General features: G+C 42.5%; 2 protein-coding genes across 3 annotated transcripts; both read left to right on the forward strand.

Moving 5' to 3' along the window:
- Positions 1 to 955: 955 nt before the first annotated feature.
- pycr1a (pyrroline-5-carboxylate reductase 1a) lies at positions 956 to 4,869 on the forward strand. Of its 2 annotated transcripts, XM_068718459.1 has the most exons (8): positions 956 to 1,059; positions 1,215 to 1,286; positions 1,386 to 1,456; positions 1,609 to 1,788; positions 2,920 to 3,141; positions 3,270 to 3,362; positions 3,733 to 3,896; positions 4,213 to 4,869. In XM_068718459.1, exons 2-8 carry the CDS (start codon positions 1,220 to 1,222, stop codon positions 4,376 to 4,378), a joined length of 963 nt encoding a protein of 320 aa, XP_068574560.1. In that variant the 5' UTR covers positions 956 to 1,059; positions 1,215 to 1,219; the 3' UTR covers positions 4,379 to 4,869. The 2 variants fall into 2 exon arrangements, with proteins under 2 accessions (XP_068574560.1, XP_068574559.1); XM_068718458.1 differs by lacking the exon at positions 956 to 1,059 and having other exon boundaries at positions 1,076 to 1,286.
- Positions 4,870 to 5,836: 967 nt separating this feature from the next.
- On the forward strand, positions 5,837 to 19,744 carry LOC137878242 (transcription factor MafG). Its single transcript, XM_068718460.1, has 3 exons — positions 5,837 to 6,026; positions 15,270 to 15,342; positions 15,431 to 19,744. Exons 2-3 carry the CDS (start codon positions 15,307 to 15,309, stop codon positions 15,881 to 15,883), a joined length of 489 nt encoding a protein of 162 aa, XP_068574561.1. The 5' UTR covers positions 5,837 to 6,026; positions 15,270 to 15,306; the 3' UTR covers positions 15,884 to 19,744.

The raw sequence follows: 19,744 nt of genomic DNA on the forward strand, positions 1-19,744 counted from the left end.
TTCTGATGTGTTCCATGTTTATTAAAAATGTTATCAAATAGCATGCTTTACTGGTCTTTCTGATTTCTGTATACTTTGCATGAAGTAACGCACAGTCTAAATTGAAATGCGAACCTTAACGCTCAACTTTCAGAAGACAGAAGGCTCCTCTATTACACAGGCATCATAAATCTAATATGCATATTGGCAAAGGTTCAAATCAAAAATGAAATTGGTAGTTATGTTGATTAAAGTACATATGATTCATAGCCTGATTAAATCAAATGAACGTGATACTGCACTAGGGTCATTTATAAAGCTGTTAAATGGCATGTACTCCACAGTGTTAGAAAACAGTTTCCTGAGAAGCATTTTTGTTGGTTGCATGCTTCTACACCAAATTGGTGAACAATTTGCAACTTAAAGTAGGCTTATTTATTATTGTCAATTGTATTCCTTGTGCTTTGCACCTACTCAATTTAAAAGGTCTTGCAAACATGTTTCATGGTGGAGGACACACGCTAAAAGTTGTTGGTCTAATCTACAAGTGTTGCAGGAGTTTTACCTCTTCAGACTTAATTGTTCCCCTTGTAAATCGTAAATCCTCTACTTCCTCAGGTGTTTTTGATTGACATAAATGCACAAAATAAACGATATGAAATGTTGTTGCTCAATGGACAGTGACGATAAAAACAACACTATTACTCACTGATAACTAGGCTACAGGTTGGCTCTCTGGGTCTAATCGCTAGCATGTCCTTCCAGGTCTCATCCAGTAGGTGATAGTAAAGTAACTTCCTGGTATTCTCACCAATTTTTCTCCCCTACGGCTCAATCTGATGCAACAGGCTTCATAGAGCCCGCCCCGAGGACTCGTCAACACCACTGTGATTGGTCAAACGTGTTACGTGTTGCTCAAACATACGCGCTCATTGGCTTGCTTGCTTGCCAGTTACATTTATCGCAACAGGTACAGTAAGGGACGCGCGACCACCTGGGCCACGTTGACAGCGTTGTAATTTCAGGTGTTTCGGTGAAGCTGTTGCTGTGTCGGTCGGCTGTGGGCCCCACAGTTTATTCGTAAGTCTTTTCCCTCTGCGAGTGTATTCACTGTACAACAATATGGCCGCTGCCACCGTGTGTTTAGAAATGTCGTTTCCATTTAATACAGTCCATGGTGTTCCTCTCTGTACACACACACACACACACACACACACACACACACACACACACAGGTAGAATGAGTGTGGGCTTCATAGGAGCAGGCCAGCTGGCCCATGCTCTGGTGAGAGGCTTCACGGCGGCAGGTGAGTGTTGAAACATACATTATTATTCCCATTTGTGTCGTTGATGTATGTTGATTGCAATCAGACACTGAAATTCTGGACATTTGTGTCCCCTTCAAGGCGTGATTGCCACCCACAGAATCACAGCCAGTTCCCCAGACACAGATCTCCCCACAGTGCAGGGGCTGAGGGTAGGTAGATAGTCAAGGATCAATACTGTACTCTGTGATTCTGTTTAATTCTGAATATAATTCTAGGGTTCCTAACATTCCTTTGCTTGCATGTTGTGAATTCATTTGTGTACTTCTTTACAACAAAATCCTAAAATATGTCATTTGTACAGAAATTGGGCGTCAACTTCACCACCAGCAACAAAGAGACGGTGAGCAGAAGTGATGTCCTCTTCCTAGCCGTGAAGCCTCACATCATCCCTTTTGTGCTGGACGAGATTGGACCAGACATCGAAGATCGTCACCTTATTGTGTCCTGTGCTGCAGGCGTCACCATCAGCTCTATAGAGAAGGCAAGTCACGGCCACCTGTCTTCCCACGTTACTAACTGAACACAGATTGTTAAAAACAGAACTGGACAATATTGACATTTACTCATTTGCAAAAGTTGAATAACTCCAAAAAGACAGTTCACTTAACTTTAACGCTGCCTTTAAGATCAGGGAAATGCATTATTTAATCTATAACCATATATTAATTCAAAATCCCAGATATTTCTATATTTTATATAACATGCTATTAATAATCAATCATGTTTTTACGTACCTCTCAGGTCAACATGATGGCTACTGTTCGTAGAAATCTGTCTTTATTGTAGAGATGCACTGACACTGATATCAGGCCGATACTGACTGAAATAGCTGGATCAGGTAGCGGTGACAATGGGGCCGATATATTCAATTTAATTATATGTTTATAGACTGTATTCTATACTGGAATTTAAAATCCTGTTTACGTTTGGACCAATTCAGAATCAGAAATAGGAATGAGAAACTGTTTATTGTACGTTACACATACAAGGAATTTGGCTAGGTGAATGGTGCATAACAATAAACACAGTGCAAGTCTAGTATAAGACATCATTTAAAATGTACAATTATAACTGCTGATGGGAAGAAAATTAGGCAAACATTTTACACTTGATTTGTAATTCTTGTTATTTTGAAGAGTTTTTGCCAAGTAATTGGTGTGCGATTTATTATTTTAATAAAAAATAACAATTTGATTATTAAATTTAGACCTCTGTATGTATTTGTTACATTTTGTTGTACAAAGGTGGGAAAGCAATATTTAGGTCAAGCCTAATGATCCCAGTCTCACACAGTGAGGCATGCAACTTATTAATTAAACGCTGCTATTGGGTCGGTACTCAAAGCCCAGGAAAATGGTATCTGGACTGTAAAAGTTGGAGCGGTGCATCCCTATTTATTGTTGATTTTAACATGAGGCTCACCCATGCATTTCCATTTAATAAAGTCTGAGATATGTTGTCTTAAGTAAATGTATATTACATGGAAAATTTAAAGCAAATTAAATGTCGACGAGTGTATAAACTTTGATCCATGTTTGTTTTATTCACATTAAAAGCCATAAACGATCCTCTCTGGACAATTCAGTCAGTGCATTGCTACAATCCCCTACAGAAGCTACAGCATTATCGCGCTAATCCAAAGGTGATGCGGTGCATGACAAACACTCCGGTGGTGGTGCGTGAGGGGGCCACTGTGTACGCCACAGGCACCCATGCACAAGTGGAGGATGGAAGGCTCCTGGAGCAGCTGATGGCCAGCGTGGGATACTGCACTGAGGTGGAGGAGGACCTGATTGATGCCGTCACCGGCCTCAGCGGCAGTGGTCCTGCTTACGTGAGTCATTTAAATATTGTTGATTGTGTTTTTACCATTTTTCCTTACCTGTAGCAACTGTGAAAACATGTTTTTTACTAATTGTCCTCCTTGCGATTGCGATTGCGATTGTGATTGCGGCGTTTCAGGCGTTTACAGCTGTAGATGCTCTCGCTGATGGTGGAGTGAAGATGGGCCTGCCCAGGAGGCTGGCTGTACGCCTCGGAGCCCAAGCCCTGCTGGTATTACCTTTATTTATTAAAGCAAATGTATGTGTTGCATGTATGTGCTTTCTTGGATGTTTTTGGTACCGGTTTTAATTATGTTCCTCTTGGTTTAGGTGGTTTCAAGTAAGGTTTTCAAGCTTTGCTGTGATGGATTCTTATGAAAATGAGTCGATCCTTACTTACTCTGACACAATTTAATTCTCATGTTAACAGTTTAATGTGAAATCTATCAATCCAGACACAATTTGTGTTAGCTGCAGTCTGTCATGGTTGGTTCTAGACACAGTCTGAATTTACAGTATCTTAAAAATTAAAAGATAAAAGTTGGATATGACATCAATACTGTGTTAGTCTGATGTGGATCTCCCTTTGTGCTTCTTTAAAGGGGGCTGCTAAGATGTTGTTAGACTCGGAGCAACACCCTGGGCAGCTCAAGGACAATGTGTGTTCACCAGGGGGCGCCACCATCCACGCCCTGCATGTCATGGAGAGCGGTGGCTTCCGCAGCCTCCTCATCAATGCTGTAGAGGCCTCCTGTGTTAGGACTAGGTAAGTTGATCAGAAAAGTGTGAGACAAACAAACTAACAAATCATATTTCCTGTCATAGGGATACACAAGAAATGCTTTCAAGTTAATTGTCCTATTCAAATGGCCAAGAGTGTTGTATTTCTTTTGAAGTTTATAATTCTGACAGCAGATGGAGCTATATGCAAATAATGTTACAATGAGAGCTTTGTCCTTCTCAGGTTACTAGTTGTGATCAGATTATTATTATTATCACGCTGCTACACTTTGCTGTGCTAAATATGTGTGTTTCATACATTTTTGTAAATGTGTCTTGTGTTCCTGCCCTTCCCTAAAAAGGGAACTTCAGTTTTTGGCCGACCAAGAGAGAATCTCGCCAGCTGCCATAAAGAAGACGACTCTGGACCAAGTGTTGCAGCAGCCAGGAGTGACTGCAGGGGCTGTTGGAGTCCGATCTCAGGGGATCAGTATGTTCAGCAATAACCCCAGGACCAAGAAGAAGTGACACAAACATGTTATATGCCTGTCACAAAAGCAAGGAGGCAATATATACTGTGAATAAACCACTACTGGCTGACGGCTGTTGGAAGAGAATCTAACCTAGTGGATTACTTTCTAGAAAAAAACAAAACAGCTAGGTTGGGGATGATGAATGCATGAGCCATATTTCCTTTGTGTAATGCAATGACTGTCCTTGGTCAGGCTACACTGGACTAGAATAATAATTTAATATGGCTTTCTATATCTTACTTCAGTCAGTCCTTTCTGATGGTAGTTGGCAAAGTACCATCTAAACTAATGCAATTGAGTGGTGCTGTGTGCCATGACTTTCTGGAAGTGGTGTTACTGTTCAGCATGCATTTATGCAATTTCCAAATGATGTTAAAACTTCCTTATAAAATGTGCTAAATGGTAGATTTTATGATGCAATGAAAGTGAGGATGTTTTCCAAACATTTTCTAAATAATTATAAAAAATAACATTTTGCTGATGTGATACATGTGTGTGAATGCGTTATTTGCCAGCAGTACCGTTTGCCAGTCGCCTAACGGTTATTAGTAGCCCCAATGTAACAATAGAGGGTATATTTTTGGTTAAATTGTTTTGTTTCTTGTGAGGAAAGAAGATCCTTCATGAATGGAGGCACGTGACCAAACACGATGACGTCTGGCTCCGATACAAGAGAAAGGAATCAACAAGGAGAGCACGAGCTGGCATTTGGAAGCGCTGTCGCTTCTTGTCAGTGAAACCGCAAATTTAAACTGTGCCTCTAGATGTTTGGTCACCGTCGTGACGGCGTGATAAGAGGAACTTGACGGCAACAACTTCAGAGAACGTCATTTTTTTTTAAGTCAGGTGGGTCTGTAAACCAAACAGAGTCGGTGTTGTTATGCTGAGTGTGCATGCCTTCGACTCGCCGCTGACAAGCTGGCCGCGGCTACTAGCTTCACGGGTTAGCATTCCTAGCGTCTTACATATATCCTCGTCAAGCTAGCCGGATTTATACCAGATTTACTTTTCAAAATAAGAGCATCCGCATCACTCAAGCCGTAAACACGCATGTCCTCGCACGTATTGGAGGTTTTATTTTGAAAGCGTACTACCGAAAATGCTTGTGTAGCTTGTTGGTAACCGACGACGGTCTTCTACTATGCTGAGATGGCAGCTAAGCTTTTTGTACACATGAAGCTCACGAGCAGCGAATGTAAAACATGTCATTCCGATTTTGGGGGTTTGATGAAGCGCAGCGGCCAGCCGGGTTGCGCTTAAAACGAGGAATGTGGAATTGCTCGTGATGCTGAATCGCGACGGTTATAGTAGGAAGGCTGAGCACGGGGATTTCCTCGCCTGCTTGTTTGTAGGCGGGCAGTTGTTCGCCACTTTCACGAGCAGGCGGTGAGAGGTTTTTTTGGGGGGGGACAGAGAGTCGCGGAATGTCAAAAAAAAAAACTGTGCAGCTAGGTTGCTCCTGAGATAAAACACTTTTATGCCAAAAGGTGTCCGCGCTCTCTCTCACCGCGCTTCTTGGTGGGTTTGTCAACTCATGCGCTTCTTTGCTGTTCAAACCTGCTGCTTCATCACCTCGTTGTGCAAAAAAAAAAAAAAAAAAGGAGCAAGAGCGAGCCGAGGCAGCGGTTTAGCGCGAGATCAAGGTTGGTGTTTCAACATTTTTCCCTTGACATTTCAGTCTAAAATCTGAGCGTGTTGTCCTATTTATGCAGCTTTTAAAAATGCATGATTTAATCTTTTTTTTAGGAAATCCTTCCAAAAAACATCGTTTTTGCATTGAATTGGTTCACCTGAAGTGACAATTCATTTAACCACTGGTTACATTGTAACAATGGCAGTGCCAAAAACCCACCGTCCTTGGCTTTAATATCACAGCCAGTTAACCACAGTATTGTTTTATTATCATTACCAACAAACAAGCTGCGGTATTTATTTCTTATCGTGCTGAATCATCACAATGATGCATTTAGACGTTCTCAGAATCCACCCCGAAACATGGTACCACCGGACAAAGGTCTGCTCGGTGGATGAGGGTCGATGTTTATCAGCAAAGCCGCCGTATAATTGAGGAGATGGATCGAAATGGTGCTGATCTGTCGGTCATCCAGCCCGTGAGCATCAAGTGATGACCATCATGCATTTATCAATAATAGCCTCATCTATGTGCAGCTGAGAATGGGCATTTTATTGCAGCGCTGTCATGATGTACATCAACAAACCAGGGGTGTGAGTACATTTAGACTAAGTGCTGATATGTCAACTGCGATGTCAAATCCATTTAAAAAAAAAATGCACGATAAGCAACATTATGCCTGTGTTGGTATAATGGAGTCCTGCAATGAGTGGTTTAAATTGGGTCATTTTTTATGATGGGAAGTTAAAAAACAACACCTGGTGAAGGTATTTTAAATACAACGCTGGTAGAGGAAATATGTATTTTGGGGTGTGCTGCAGATGCCTTTTTTATATTTTTGTTATTTAAAAGTATGCTGAATACTATACAGTATAACACTTTTATGTCTTTTGATTTTTGGGTAGGCAGATGCCCTTGTGTCCGTGTGTGTGTGTGTGTGTGTGTGTGTGTGTGTGTGTGTGTGTGTGTGTGTGTGTGTGTGTGTGTGTGTGTGTGTGTGATGAAATTTGCTGCCTAGTTAAGAGTGCACACTTACGGGGGGGCAGGTAATGAATTATCCATGGAGAATCTCTGTGCAATTTTGTAAAAAGTCACCTTGGAAACTGTTGAGCACATATACAGGCAGAGGGCTTAAACACATAGAAGTTGCCCAATTCTTGCTCAGATATCCCACTTGTTTCATCATCTCTGCTCATGCGAGCGGGGCATTGAAGTGTGTTTAGCAGAGACAGGCCAGCGCTACATCAGAAGGCTCGGCTTTTGCAATAAAGCGTAATGCCCATCCCCTGCCTTTTCTCTGCAGGTAACAAGAACAGATGAGGGGCCCCATGTAAGAGCCCTGTGTGTGTGTGTGTGTGCGTGTGTGTGTGTGTGTGTGTGTGTGTGTGTGTGTGTGTGTGTGTGTGTGTGTGTGTGTGTGTGTGTGTGTGTGTGTGTGTGTGTGTGTGGAGATCAGCGCTGAGATTTATCGTCTCTTGCGTTGAGGTAGTGGAGATGAAACAAGGCTGGGATACAAATAGAGGTGAAGCGAGTGCACAACTCCTACCCAGTGGCGTTTCTCAGACTGGGCATGTCGGTGGAGGATATTTGAGGTTGATGAAACATGAGGCAAGATTTTTTTTTATTATTATTTTTTTACACAGAATACAGTCTGGCCACCAACACCTCTGTATGGCCAACAAACAGCTGTGCCTTTGGGAATAGTTCCGCCTATTCAGGACAATTGATAGCCTCCAGAAAGGAACACAAATGTGGGATTTTTGTCCACAAAAGTGCTGCTTAAGCTGCACGGGGAAATGGGAATGCCTGGAAGGAAGGGAGAAAAAGATCAATATAGTTTTTTTTCTCCCCCCCCCCCCCCCCCCCCCCCCCCCCCTTTTTTTCAATGTTGGTGATGAAACCTCTTGCAAGTGTAGTGCGGATTATGATTGCTTAGCATTGCGATATGCCCGCTCCACTTCTCAAAGTAATACTTTCATCCAGACAGAGCAGCGAGTGTGTTTGATGATTTTTCTGTGTGGAACTTGAGTCAGACTTGGCATGTTCATTACAGCCCTCTTCTGTGTGTTCATCATTTAGATTATCCAATATCGGATAGAACATGGAGAGCATAAGCGTGGAGCCGTGCACTGGTTTTTCATGTAACCTACTTTTTATTGTGGCTGATTTTAATGTTTGAACTGACGTAAAAACAAGCGATTTAACCCGTACCCATATTTGTGTAATGAAACTAGTGGATAAGGCAGAGAAGAAACGGTCAGTTTCCATGCATTTTTGAGTGTTTTTGGGAGACGTGGAGTTCTGATATGTTCTTGGCAGGATGTGTGTACAATTTAAAAAAGGAGGTTAAAGATAGCGAGACCTTGTTCTAAGATAAGCAGTGTATAACCCACATTGGAAAGGAACTCAGGCAGACCATTAGACAGCTATTAGTACTGTCTGTATAGCTTCTTAATAAAAGTGTCCTGAGTAAATTGCCGACTATATTTGTGCTCTACCTGATTGAATTATGCTGTACATGCAACAGGATCCAGTATCCATATTTTTGTATTACTTGCTCTTTCAAGCCAATATCTTATGTCAGAGAAATTGACAATAGTCTGAATTTATAAATGTGAGGTATGTATTTACACAAATTTAAAAACATTTTAAAAAATCACTAATTTATTATTTAGCTGAATGTTACACTCAGGCTAAAATACATAAGGAGCTGAGAGGAGGGTTACATCGAGCACCTGAGTTAACATTATTAATTCAGACTGCATTCTGGAGTGACGCAATTGTAATTTCTTTAATTCATTTCTTTCTTTCTGTTTTTTTTTTTTTTTTTGGACATGGTGTGAGGCTCCATCAAATATCCTGCCGGCATGACATCATCAATCACTCGCCATAATTTGAACCGAGCGGTGGCAATGTTATTAATAGAAATTAGCATCTTTGTTACTTAGTCCAGGTAATAACTATGAATCAAAGCACTCCACGGGAAAAAAAACACACATGATGAATTTGTTTTCCTTTTTTAATTCAGTGATGCTGCTGAGCTCTGCTTGTTTGATGGTCTTATCACAGAGTTGTGTTTTTTAATAGAAGAGAATCCACCCCGAATCAGAGCACCAGTCAAAGGCCTGAATTATTCCAGTGTTATTTAACTTTGATTAACATAAGCCTAAAATGTGTTGAGCGGCTCTAGTTTAGCCTGTTGTGCTGCAGAGGCTGCCTCGCTGCTGTCGGGTCAATGCAATATGCATTTACTGTAATGTGAATGCAACCAGTGCAGTAAAGCTGCCGGGTATTTTGCCAGTGTGTGGGTTGCCTGCAACCCTTACTTCCTCTGCCAGTGCAAGGCCGAAGTATCAAGAGCTGTTCTCTTTCCTGTTTAATCAAGTCCTCCAGGCAGATACTCCGCAGAGCCAATGAAGTCTCTCCTCCCGTCACAGCGCTTGTACTAACAGAGCAGCTCCGAGAGTAAACATCAGCCACCGAGCCTGGAAATAGATTTCTGTATGTATCGAAACATTGGTGAACGCAAAACCAGTCGTCTCCCTTTTTAAATGAGCTTCACGTTATCAGTGACTTGAGAAAATACAACGTTCCTTTAGGCCGGTGATTCATGTTTTCACTTTAAACCACAGGAGCAGGATGCAGATTCCAGACATACATGTAGCTCATGCGTGGTATAACATACATATAGCTTCCATATGAGCCAGCGTTTATCAGAGGACATCATCTCATGGTGTCATCACCTTGTGATACATAGTCAGTGTTCAGTCATGCATGTAAACCTTTGTAGAACAAAATAGGATGATTGAATGCATTTCAAAAATAATATTTTGCACCAGGAAACGACATAAAATAACGTAATATCCACAGATATTTCCCTTTTTCTGCTTTCCTCTTCTACTTTTTGTCTCATCTAAAAACCAGAAATACTTTATACTATGAGATATCAATAATAGTGATAAATATCCTTTTGTAAAATTAGAAATGTGTAGGCTACCAAAGCTAATGGCCCAGTTTTAGCTACAAATATCAAGTCTAATGATAAGCACCCATTCAGTTCTTCTCTGGTTTTAATGTGCAGCAGGTATAAAATCTGTCTTTTTAATTCTTTGTTTACAGTGTGTGGGGAAAGTGCACTTCTTCTCACTAAATCCCTTTTGTTTACTGATCTGTTGATTATAGCATGTTTCGATTAATTGCGTATTCAGCATCTTTATCTATTTAGCGTGGCTTCATCTGCAGATGAGAACAACAGGACAACGTACAGACCGTTGCAAACAACCGTTTTAGCCTCTAAAGACATTTTTTTTTGTAGTGACCAAAATGTTTAATTACAACTTCATGGTCTGTCTTGTAATGCTGTTGGTGCCAAAGACACTTTTTCCCCATAGACTTGCATTAGGAAAGAGACTTCTGTAACTCAGCAGATAATGAATCTTTAGGTAAACCAACTTCCCAGTACGAACACTTAAATAGCCCTTATTTAAATGAATAGGTCCTAAAGGCCCGCCTCGTCCTCCTGTGTCCCTGCTTTAACCCTTCAATTATACACTTACTTTATTCTCCAGGCTCATAAGATTTTGGTTAACTGCTATTTTAGCGTCACCCCCGAACCTTCCCTGGTCAAAAGTATGGGGCTCAGTATTTCCCCTCTACTACAAGCGTATCACATTTCCCTCTGAAAGCCGCTGAATGATTTCCCCTCTCCCTCTTTTTGTCACTCTTATTTCACGCTCTGAATACTTAGTAGTTAATAGCTTCCCTCCCCTCTTTCCCCGTCGTACCTTTTTCTCTCACACAGACGCACTCGCACTGTCTCCCCCCACACACACATACACACACACACACAAACACACAAGTTTACTCCAGTCTTCCAGTAAACTCTTCCAGAGCTATCAGAGGAGTCTGATTTTTAATTTGCGGTTAAACGGCGCCCAACATATGCCGCTCGCTTGATAATTGACTTCACTCAGCTTGAAGGGAAGAATGATTAGATCTGAATATTAAGACGGTCCTTTTCGACTCCGAATTAGATGGGAGGGAGTAAAAAGTAGTGTCTCTGATCAGGCGTGGAGTGTTGAGGGTGGCTATTTATGGCAAACACGGTGAAAATGTTGACCCTGAAAGAGCAAGTGGACAAGGGAACAGATAAGCACAAGCTGGATGAAAACGTGCTGACATTTCATCCATTTTTTTTTTTTTACACACTATCTCATCACATGCTCTTCAGCGTCTTCGTGGTTATCGTCATTCTATTTCCTGTGTAAAGTCCACGATAATGGAGCGAGAGGCTACGAGTCTCGTCCATTATTGATCAGAGAGAAACTGAATGGGCGATCACACCGGTTTCACATCCAGCTCTCTTCTTTTGTGGCGTGTTTATCGTCTTAAGATGTGCAAAGTTTAGCGAAGACGATGAGTCGAGAACGGTGCTCAACCAAAAACTTTGAGGCCTAATTCACAATTTGGGCCATTACAGACCTTTACATATCTGGACCGGTCATAGCAGAGCAGAGACATCTAAGCTATAGCCGTACGAAAAAAAGAGCCACATTGTGCGCCTGCTCTTTTGGAGTGAAATGCATTGTTTGGTGTGAGATGATATTCAGCTGCCCGTGTTTTTCATCAGCATGCACCTCCGCCGTCTAGTTTTATTCACTTCATTAGCAAACTGCCAGCGCCATGTGCTCGGACGCTTATTTTCACGAATGGGTCATGACGAGTCTAAATGTATATGTGCTTGTGTGGTAGAGGACACACGTTTGATTAGTTTCGTGATATGCGATCCACTGTCATGCCGGCGCCCCGTTAGTGCTCCGCGGCCGTGTTTAGTATTCAGAGAGCAGGCCGCTGTTGTAATCTGGATTCTGAGGCAGGTTGCTGGAGGTTTTTTTTTTTGTTTTGCTCTTATGGCCCTGATAATCTTGTTACACCGCTGTCAAGTGGAGCCGGCTCTCTCCCTGCAGCCCTGAACCACCACGCATGCCCCCCCCCCCCCAACCAGCTCACCGCCATTTTGAGACAGCCGTTGATGGAGGAGCCTTGGATGTATCCTTGAAGAATCACCTCCTGAGCATCTTTATTCAGCCTCCCGCCCCCCATCTCCCACCCCCACCCCCACCTCAGGCGGTGAGCGACGGTGATAAATATTCATCAGGGGACGCGGTGCTGTAGCCTCGGCTCCCCCTCAACAAAGGGTCCCCTAGCTAATGGTGTCCATCCTTGGCGGCAGCTCCCCCCCCCCACCGGAGAGATCCTGTGGTGGGGATGAGATCATTAAAGCATGACACAGGCTCAAGGCCGGACCTATCATGTCACATCAGCATTTATCCCACCAGAGTCCCCCCCCCCCCCCCACCCCCGAGTCCCAACCTAAGCCGACCCCACCTTCGTGCGCTGCCCTCTATAGATCTAGATGAACACAGACAGCTTTCTGAAGGTTGGCTGGGTTGTTCTCGTCGTGTTAGTTCAACTTCACAACTTCCTAATTGGCACCTTGGTTTTGGTCCTTGCTGAGATCAGTACATTTTTTTTTTTTTTTTTTTAAACCTGTTCTTCTCAAGCTCTAAATGTGTCGAGCGTGCATTTTTCACAAGGCTGTTTGCTCTCTCTCTCTCTCCCTCTCTCTTTCTTCTCACCCTCTCTTTCCCCACTCCTCTCTTTCTCTGTCCGTCTCTCCCTCCTTCTTCTCTTTCTCCGGGTGACCACACTCAGCGATTTTTCTATTTCCTGTGGGTGTGATGTCTCTCCTCCACAAGCAATCAGCTCTGATTTGTCAGCGTTCTTCCGGGGCGATTCATAAAAATTCAGCAAGCACCTACAAAAAAGACACTTGTGTCCCCTTGCACTCGCTCCCTACACCTCTACTGCCCCCCTGCGCTCCAAGGCTTCAGCCTTCGTCTCCTGCTCCCTTTTTTTGTGCCAGACACACATACACATACACACACACAAAAGAGGTGAAATCATTAAGAGGTGTGCGAGGGAGACATTGGTGTCTGGTGTTCTCGATTGCGACTCTTAAGATGATGATTTATAAGTGTGTTTTTCTTTCCCTTTTTTGTCATCTCTGTGCGTTTGTGTGCCTCTTTGTCTCCGTGAGGTATGACATGCCTGGTAGTGGAAGGGAGCAGCTGTGCATTGGACCTTGTCTGTGTTGCGCTGCCATGCCCTGTCATCGGTAGCCGTCTGTTGGCAGCAGCCTGTGCTGGAGGGGTTGGAGCACTGGGCTCAATCATTCCAAAAGTGTCATATGGTGAGCTCTCAGCCATGCCGAGCCAAGCCATGCCAAGCCAATGCCTACTATGTTACCCTACACAGCTGTGTGACAGAAAAAAACGCCTCTTCAGCCCCGGACAATGTGCCACCTCTCTGCATTTTAAGATCCCCACTGGTTGGTTGAACAATGTTTGGGGCTAGGCGGCTGAGGGGGAAATGATAGGCTTATATGAAATTTGGAAGAAGCAGCCTCTTTTTTTTTTTTTTTTTTTTTTTTTTCTCGACTCTCTTCCCCAGTAGCTATTAGCGGAGTACTTTCCCGTCTATTTGTCCATTATCTGTGCATCATCAGGCAGACCATTATCCCATTATGTTTTGCATCTGTGGTCCAGAATGCTTACTGGAAATGAGTCACCGCAAAGGCCAGCGAAAGGTAGGTGTTACTATCAGTCAGCTATTCATAGCCAAGCCAAACAGGGAGGAAAGTATCACATTTAAAAAGTCCTCCACGGAATGTGAAAGGCTTTTTTTATTTTTTTATTATTATGGGCATCTTTACAGCAGATGGAAATATTGCCGTTTTTTATGAGGAGCCAGAGGACTTTTTTTTTTTTTTTTTTTTTTTTTTTTGGAAGTGAAAGCATCAAGAATGCGAGTCACAATCTGACCTCATGTTATGTCCCCCAGCCTGTGTGATAGTGTCGTATTCAGGTCATTTTTAACAAGCGTCTGTCTCTGCCTGTTTGGCTCAGGTGACCGGTCCACCTGTAGCACCCCCCTTTTGTTGCCATGGAAATAGCCTGCCCGTCTTAGTGCACTTCAGAGCTACGACTCATCTTCTTCTTTCCTCCCTCCCTCACTGAGCTTCTCTGCACACATCATACATATACATGAGGACTATCTTTAGTTGGCGTGTCGGCTATAAACACATGCAGTAGTTTCTTTTTTGGGGGGGGGAATTCTTTTGTTTCCCGCTTTGACGCTAAAAAAGTTGTAAGAACCCACACACATTCGTTTATCTGCTCAGTACAAACACACAGCTTGGTGCTGTGTGTGTAAATCAGCTTACAGAGGCAATGTGCTGGCTGGGCTCACTGTGGTGGGTGCCCGTGTCGCTGACGCAGCATTTACTGTGTGTAGTGTAAAGCACCCAGGGCCACAACTGTGTGTGTGTGTGTGTGTGTGTGTGTGTGTGTGTGTGTGTGTGTGTGTGTGTGTGTGTGTGTGTGTGTGTGTGTGTGTGTGTGTGTGTGTGTGTGTGTGTGTGTGTGTGTGTGTGTGTGTGTGTGTGTGTGTGTGTGTGGAAGGCACCCGGCCTTCTGTCCATCTTTACACTAGTAGGTTAGGTTTCTCATCTGCACAGCTTCCTGTCGGTGTTCCCTCAGTACTGACATGACACAATAAACTGCAGTGCAGCCCTGTTGTTCCGGACGGTAGCTGAGGCTCTGCAGTAGTTACAGCATATCCCTTTTTCTTTTTTTTTCATTGATTTTACGGGATTATTCTGTAGTCGCAACACCACACAAATCTAGACAGGTGTGACTGTCTAGACTGGATAGCTCGGGCAGTAGATGAAAGCCTGCCCCTGTGTCCCTCTGTGATATATATTATAGCTGTGGTTGTATGTACAGTAGAAAGGCTGAAAGCTTTGTCTACAGTCCAATCCGCATCCTCTGCTGTTTTCCGCTCTACAGAAGGGACTTCTCCTGAGTTTTTGAAATCTTTGCGAATCGCCAACTAAATGTCATCCTTCTTGCGTTTGAAGGCAGTGCAGGATTTGAGTGAGAAATCTACGGCGTAAGGGGAATACCGCCGAGGTATTTGTTCACAGTGACGGGTGCAGTAATAGTCCAGATACCACTCGCATCGCTTGCAAGGAGGTCATCCTTGACCCACTTGTGCCTCGTGTGTTTAAAGGAGGATGTCTTGCTGTAGCATCTTTGACAGAAGACGCATAATTGTGCATTTCACAGAGATGTTCCTCCTCCAATCTTTTTTATTTGTTCTATATGCTGATGGTGACTCTTCTTTCCCACAGACCAACCAGCAGCACAGGTGGACGCGGCTCTCGTGGCATGACTACCACAAACAAGGGAAACAAGGCCTTGAAGGTAATTGACCCGCGACAAGAGTAAATTGCGATGGAACCAATGTTAAATGCTGATATAAAGACCCACGCCTACTGATCCCCATCCACAGGTGAAGCGGGAGCCGGGAGAAAATGGCACCAGCCTGACAGACGACGAGCTGGTGACCATGTCGGTGCGGGAGCTGAACCAGCATCTACGGGGCCTGACGAAGGAAGAGATCCTTCAGCTGAAGCAGCGGCGGCGCACCCTGAAGAACCGCGGCTACGCCGCCAGCTGCCGGGTGAAGCGCGTCACCCAGAAGGAGGAGCTGGAGAAGCAGAAGGCTCTGCTGCAGCAGGAAGTGGACAAGCTGGCCACGGAGAACGCCAGCATGAAGGTGGAGCTGGACGCTCTGCGCTCAAAGTACGAGGCCCTCCAGAGCTTCGCTAGGACTGTGGCCCGCAACCCCGTCACCTCAGCCAGGGGCCCCATGGCCTCGGTCATAGGGCCCCTCATCCCCGGTAAAGTAGCTGCCACCAGCGTCATCACCATCGTCAAATCCAAAACGGGGGCTAGGTCGTAGTAGCAGAAAAGGCGGGAGGAAGATTTTCCAAGACTAAACTAGTCAGTGCATCGTAACATGCCAGAGGATCGCCTGTGTAAGTTCTCCGTTTTTAACCCTTGGCATCAACACTAACAATACGCTTTCCCAAATTCACTCCTAAAGTATGACTCAGCAGTCTGTACCAGTCTACAGACACGTCGTGCTTTAGGGCGACACAATCGGAACTGTGCGGTTTAGGACGTCGCAGTTGGTTGTTGAAGAACGGCGACATATTGGCAATACTGACACGTTCCATTTAGAAAGCGTATTGTTGCAAATATTTAATAAGGCAATATTGGGTGCAAAAAGTACAAAGCAGAATTCAGACTGTTAACAGCTTGTTGATTTTTGGATAATGTGTCCGTTTCCTTTAAAACTGAGCTCTTAAGATTTTTTTCCGTCCGGAGAATTGGCACTTGTAGAGTCTCACAACAGGTCAAATAATCCAGTTTAGACGTTAAAGCCCTGAACCCCTTTGCTTGTTATTATGCACTGACTTGAATTTGGATAAATAACAAACAGTGTGAATGCTACAGATGTCTTCACAACAGCCTGACTAACCCAAAACTAGTAACGGAGTCAAAATTGTGATTTTTCTTTTTTTGTCGGTTAGTCTGTCAAGACTATAAGCGTGAAACAATGCTCCCAAATCTAGCATTCATTTCTGTTTTATCTGTGACAGGCTTTAATGAACTTGTCATTATCAATATGACTGGTAGATGCAATAATAATATATGTATGCACTGAAAATACAAAGAGGTCTTGCATATTTATGGTTAAGTGGAAATGTTAAAAATGATCAGCAGTTCTTAACGACAATGTTCCAGAGCTGAGTGCCATTCCAATATGACAAGATTCTTCTTCAATATCTGAATACCTGAATGTTATAACAGTAATATCCTCTTGTTTTGTGGGGGCGCTGATATCCACAAACATTTTTGAAACATCATTTTTTTGCTCATAGAGAAAATATGTTCCAGTTGCTTTGTTTAAAAGATATATATTGCATTTTTTTTTTTTTGTAATTACTTGTTGACAGGGCCGTCGGATATTTCCAAAAAAAAAAAAAAAATCTTTACACAAGCTTTACTGTTTTGAATTGTTAAGGTGTAGAAAACTTTGTCTAATGTTGAGTTCTTGGTTTTTATTACTAGGTAGATTACCTTCCATCGTTTATAGAAATACAGATAAAGAAAACGTTAAAAAAAAAAAAAAAAAAAAAAAGTCCTGTGACATCTTTTTTGCAATTGTACCGAAAGTGGCTTACTATTGAAGTCTGATAGCTTTTTTCTAGTGACTAGGCGCGTACTGTGGGGTAGCGCGTGACGTGATGTGTAAGTGACAAGTCGGCAGTGTCGTCACTGTATAGATGTCAACGCTGTGCTATTTTAAAACAAATCTGTAGAGCTAAACTAGGTGGCGTAAACAAGGTCAATTGTCTTTGTGCGTATTGGCATCTGTGATATCCTCCGCTTCCTCGATGTTAGTTCCAAATCATGTTGTCGTTAAGAAGTTCACCACATTGAGCCATGTGAGACGGGGATTGGGCGAAATGGTATTAGTGACTTTTACCCTGAAGCTGTATAATGGTTGCACCTGGTGCTGGATGCCCTCGAAACTAAAATAATGGACTTCATTGTTCGGAAGATTTCATTGTCGTATCCATTCCAGACACTTAATTGGTTTAGATCTTAAGGAAGAGAAATTAATAACCTTATCAAATTCTGCTTTTGACAGACTAAATGTGAAGTTAACAGTGTGTTTTTTCCCCCTCCAAATGTTGTCAAGAAACTTTCTGCGATCAGATTGCGTCAATGAACTTAAAGGGTAACCGGCCAATGGTGCAGCATCACTCGTGTAAATGTACCCACCGGTCTTCAGATTAAACGCGGTAGAGTTCGTATGCACTAAGCTCCTGCTTGTTTTGCTCAGGACAAAACAGGTCGCTCTCTAAAAAAAAAAAAAACCAATGAACAATCCATTCTAGATGAGAGAGCGAGAGAGAGAAGCAGGGATGGCAGCTCTGTTCATTTTTGCTTTTTTTTTTTAATTTATTTTTTTATATATATTAAGTATGTCATAAAGGGCTTCAATCCACACTCGGAAAGAGACACAGCAAGACCATGTAGAATTACAATCAACAACCGCTGCCAGCAGCGCTCCAGTGGAGCGGTTTTCCACCTCGAGGTGAAAGTGGTCGTGTAATGACATTAACAGAATGCACTTCATCCAGATCTCACTCTCCTTGGTGGTTCAGAATGTCTTTATAGTGTCGGCGAGGTGTTAATCTCAAAGCTATGCCTCTCAGCAAAAAAAACAACAACTCCATGCCAGAGACCTGGGTGCCGGTGTCTATCCTCGACATGCTTAGCTCTCTACATTGACTGGTGAACTGTGGGAATAATGTATATCTGACTCTTGACATAGCCCAGTATTGATGTTGGCGTCCTTATTGCTGTGGCAAAGTCTTGTGGAGTGAATCTTTTTCGGTGTCAAGTGTCTTTTTAAAAAGGTGTTCGAAAGCGGGCACCGTCGACCAATCTCTCCAATCTCTCCAATCTCTCCGCTCGAGGTGATCACTCTTCTCTTTCTCACACATACAGTTGTGTAGTATGTAGCTACAGTAGGTATTAATGACCATTGTGAAAAAGTGACCCTTAAATATGCAACTCAGTGGAAAAGGTGTGAAAGAGTAGACGTAAGAGTAATCAATATTGTCAAAGTGACTATGGTCTGTTATTTAATAATTCTTGCTGTTTTGTAGGTTGTTTCTTTTTTTGTAAAATGTTTTTGTTTTATTTATTTTTTAACCCTAAACAGAAGAGCAATTGGCCCTTGTTTATAGTAGCGGACATGTTAAAGTGTCCAGTGTGGAATGGTGAGACAGTTGCACTCGAGCCTTACTCACTAATTGCCCCGGTCTTAAATTAGCTGAACTACTGGATCCATAAATTGGACTTGGATATCTGACTGAAAGATATTGCTATTATGTAAATATTTGTGCACTGAGTGAAATAGATGCTACGATAGATTCTGTCACAAGGGCCACTTGCAATATATTTATTTTCTTTTGGTGTGTGTGTGTGTGTGTGTGTGTGTGTGTGTGTGTGTGTGTGTGTGTGTGTGTGTGTGTGTGTGTGTGTGTGTGTGTGTTTTGTACGTTTCGAGGTTCCTCTGCTGCTACTCCAGTCATTAATGCTCGTTGTTTGCTGTAGCGTCATCCACAGCGTTTCTGTTCTCATTATGTGTCGAGTGTGTATTTGAAAATTGATCTTAACACTGGAATTTGTTCTGCAGATTTAATTTTTAATTGGTTATGGCTTTTATTTATTTATTTATTTGTTTTGTTTTGTTTTTAGAGAGGAGATAAATTACAGCACTTGTGTGGCATTTGAATTTAATAGCTCTCAAGACATTGGCTTTTTTTTTTCATGATATTATGCTTTTGAAAACAGTCGACTGTGCAGGTTTCTCCATTGAGTGGGTCTGTCTTTTAAAGGTATACAAATCTGACTAAAGCGAGTAATACACAGTAAATTATCTGTTTTTGTTATTTTTCTGTATGGGTTGTAATAAAAATATTGCAGTACTTTGTATGAAAACAAACGATAGTTAATTGTAACTATTTATAAATTAAATTATTGTACTTTTTGCAATCTGTAGATAAGTACTATGTATTCATATATACAGTAACAACTGTGGATTTAAATGTGATTCTCTGAGGTGTCTAAGTTATTGATGTATATATTGTATGTTTGTTGATACAGCTTACTTTATTTTCTATAAGACCAATAAAATGTTTTGGAAAAGGAAAACCACTGTCTTTGGAGGCTTTTAAAC

This window comes from Cebidichthys violaceus, unplaced genomic scaffold (genome assembly GCF_023349555.1).
Source record: "Cebidichthys violaceus isolate CVI_PGR_0920_01 unplaced genomic scaffold, fCebVio1.0.p SCAF_23, whole genome shotgun sequence".
NCBI classification, from domain to species: domain Eukaryota; kingdom Metazoa; phylum Chordata; class Actinopteri; order Perciformes; family Stichaeidae; genus Cebidichthys; species Cebidichthys violaceus.

Bases quoted from the DNA above. Each gene is read 5' to 3' on its own strand.
- pycr1a (XM_068718458.1), top strand. From the start codon at position 1,154: ATGGTGTTCCTCTCTGTACACACACACACACACACACACACACACACA. The intron at 1,457-1,608 runs GTAGGTAGATAG...TCATTTGTACAG, and splicing joins CCACAGTGCAGGGGCTGAGG to AAATTGGGCGTCAACTTCAC. The intron at 3,363-3,732 runs GTATTACCTTTA...GCTTCTTTAAAG, and splicing joins TCGGAGCCCAAGCCCTGCTG to GGGGCTGCTAAGATGTTGTT.
- LOC137878242 (XM_068718460.1), top strand. From the start codon at position 15,307: ATGACTACCACAAACAAGGGAAACAAGGCCTTGAAG. The intron at 15,343-15,430 runs GTAATTGACCCG...CCCCATCCACAG, and splicing joins AGGGAAACAAGGCCTTGAAG to GTGAAGCGGGAGCCGGGAGA.